General features: G+C 36.4%; 1 protein-coding gene across 1 annotated transcript; it reads right to left on the bottom strand.

Annotated features, from left to right (window-relative positions):
* Positions 1–245: 245 nt before the first annotated feature.
* On the bottom strand, positions 246–2,410 carry LOC111890352 (uncharacterized mitochondrial protein AtMg00810-like). Its single transcript, XM_023886477.1, has 5 exons — positions 1,760–2,410; positions 1,485–1,669; positions 618–699; positions 395–451; positions 246–281 (listed from the first exon to the last, which is right to left on the bottom strand). The coding sequence occupies exons 1-5, from the start codon at positions 2,408–2,410 to the stop codon at positions 246–248; spliced, it is 1,011 nt and encodes a 336-aa protein (XP_023742245.1).
* Between the last annotated feature and the right edge of the window lie 210 nt (positions 2,411–2,620).

The following is a 2,620-nucleotide window of genomic DNA, read 5'->3' as shown; positions in this document are numbered from 1 at the left end:
CATGTTTTTGTTATGATAAAAATTGAAATTTTTGGGTTGTATTTTTGGGTTGTTTCACATACACTAAAATATGAGTTAATTTACATAGTAACAAATGTAAAAAACAATACAAGAAATTTTCATTCATTCCAACGGAATGAAGTATTCCACTCTTCTTCAATTAAAGAATCAAAATAGGTGGGTATGACTATGAATCACCTTAAGTTTAAGAAGAACATTCCCATTTGCTTACAGAACATTGTGGTTCATTCCTGGACCTCCACACTCCACTCCTTCATAATCTTTAAACAAACATCAAAACACTTATTAACAAAACAAGAAACCGAAAATAAAGGCTTTTCAAATTGCACAATAACAACCTACATACATCTTTATACCATTACAGGAAACATACTTTATCTTTAGCCAAAACCAACTTGAATTTTTCTACCATTATAGGCAACTGAACATACTTTATTTTTTTAGCCGAATAGCAACAAACTTAAATCTTGTATCATCACAGATAAATCAACATACTTTGTTTCTTAGGCAGAATAGTAGTGAAGTAGCATCTTTTTTAACATTTAAAGAAAATGAAGTTAAACGGAGATTATAAGAAATTTCTAAGGGATGGGTACCTGCTCAACAATCTTTCCAGTAATTTTAGATGGTAAAATTGGTGCAGGGGCAACAACAGTGCTGACATTCACACTACTTGTCCTAGAGGCAGAAAAAAAAAACATGGCTTAGAAAATCTTGTAGGAAAGGATTTCAAGTCGACTTTACAATTTATTTAATAAGTATTAAGGGAACCATTTGAACGGATTTCGTTCCTTAGGTGTTATATCATGAAAACATGCTAGATACAATAGAAAAGTGTATATTTTTAGCCACACACAAACCTATATCTATATGTAATGTACCATTGTAAGTGCTATGGAGTTTTTGATGATATTATACGATATTTCCATGATAGGTGTATTCAGATTCTTTCTTATTCAGCCAATACACATTCTATCAATTTCTATTTGATAACATTGTCGTATGATTGTGATAAAAAGAAATTACAAGGGTTCTCAATGAAATAGAATTAAGATTACAAAGAATAAAACAGATATAAATACTAGCTAGAAAAAAACCTTAATGGGCTAAAGACTAAAGTGCTCATAAACAAGTGGGCTAATAATATTTAGGCTAACATCCCCCCTCAAACTCACAATGCCGCAAAAATTCGCATTGAGAGTTTGTCACACAAGAACCGAAACCGAGAAGCCGATAGAGCATTCGTATAATTATCCGCAAGCTGCAAGGTTGATGAAACAATGGGAAGCGAAATGGTCCCCAGTTATAGGCGAAGACGGGTAAAATGACAATCAATCTCAATGTGCTTTGTCCGCTCATGAAAAAGATAATTATTTGTAATTTATATCGCACTTTTGTTATCACAATGCAAGGGAGTAGATGAAGAAATGTGAACTCCCATATCCGCAAGCAGCCACCATAACCAGATAATCTCACATGTATTTACAGCCATAGCACGATATTCAGCCTCCGTGAAAGATCTAGAGACAACGTCTTGTTTCTTTCTCTTCCATGAAATTAGAGACTCTCTAAGAAATATGCAAAATCCAGTAGTGGACTTACGATCATGACAATCGCCATCCCAATCAGCATCACTATAGGCACGTAACTTAAGAGAAGATGTCGAGGGAAACAAAAGGGTCTAAAACTGAGTGCCACAAAGATATCTCAGAATATGGAGAACAACTCCCTAATGAACAGAGGTAGGAGCCGTAACAAACTGATTGAAAACATTAACAACATGAGCAATATTTGGACGAGTGACTGTGAGATAGACAAAACTTCCCACAACAGTGCGATAAAGATTCAGATCGGAAAAAGGAATACCATCAGTAGGAGAATATCGTGCATTGGTTTCAAGAGGAGTATCAACAGTCTGATTGTCACAGAGGTCCGCCCGTCTAAACAAGTCATATATATTTAGTCTGGGAAAGAAGATACCCTTTCGTAGACTGAGTACCTCAATACCCAAGAAATAGCGCAGCAAGCCCAAATCCTCCATAGCAAATCGATGAGCTAGATCATGCTTCAAAGACCTAATGCCACCATGGTGATCACCCGTGATAATCATGTTATCCACATATAAGGATAAAAGAATCCGTCCTGCAATCGAGCATCTAACAAACAGAGCAGAAGCGTGATTACTCTGGACAAATCCAAGAGAAGTAATCACTATGGAGAGTTTCTTAAACCAAGTACGAGGAGCTTGCTTGAGACCATACAAATCTTTGCGAAGCCGACAAACCTCACTCGGACGGTGCAGAATTCCTAGGAAAGGATTCATATAAACCTCTTCATGGAGGTCACCATTCAAAAGGCGTTCTTGAAATCCATTTGAAAGATCTTCCATTGTCGGACGGATGCAACTGCAATCATAGTACGGACTGTTGTCGTCTTTGCAACTAGGGAAAATATCTCTTCGTAGTCAAAACCATACTGTTAGGAATACCCTTTTCTACGATTCTGACATTGTACCACTCAACAGACCCAATAGTTTTTTATCTTGTACACCAAACGACAACCTATCGTGTGTTTCCCAAGAGGAAGATAAACCAAATCC

Source organism: Lactuca sativa, chromosome 3 (genome assembly GCF_002870075.4).
Source record: "Lactuca sativa cultivar Salinas chromosome 3, Lsat_Salinas_v11, whole genome shotgun sequence".
NCBI lineage: Eukaryota > Viridiplantae > Streptophyta > Magnoliopsida > Asterales > Asteraceae > Lactuca > Lactuca sativa.
The sequence above is the reverse complement of the archived record's forward strand: the minus strand, read 5'-3'. Positions and strand labels throughout refer to the sequence as shown.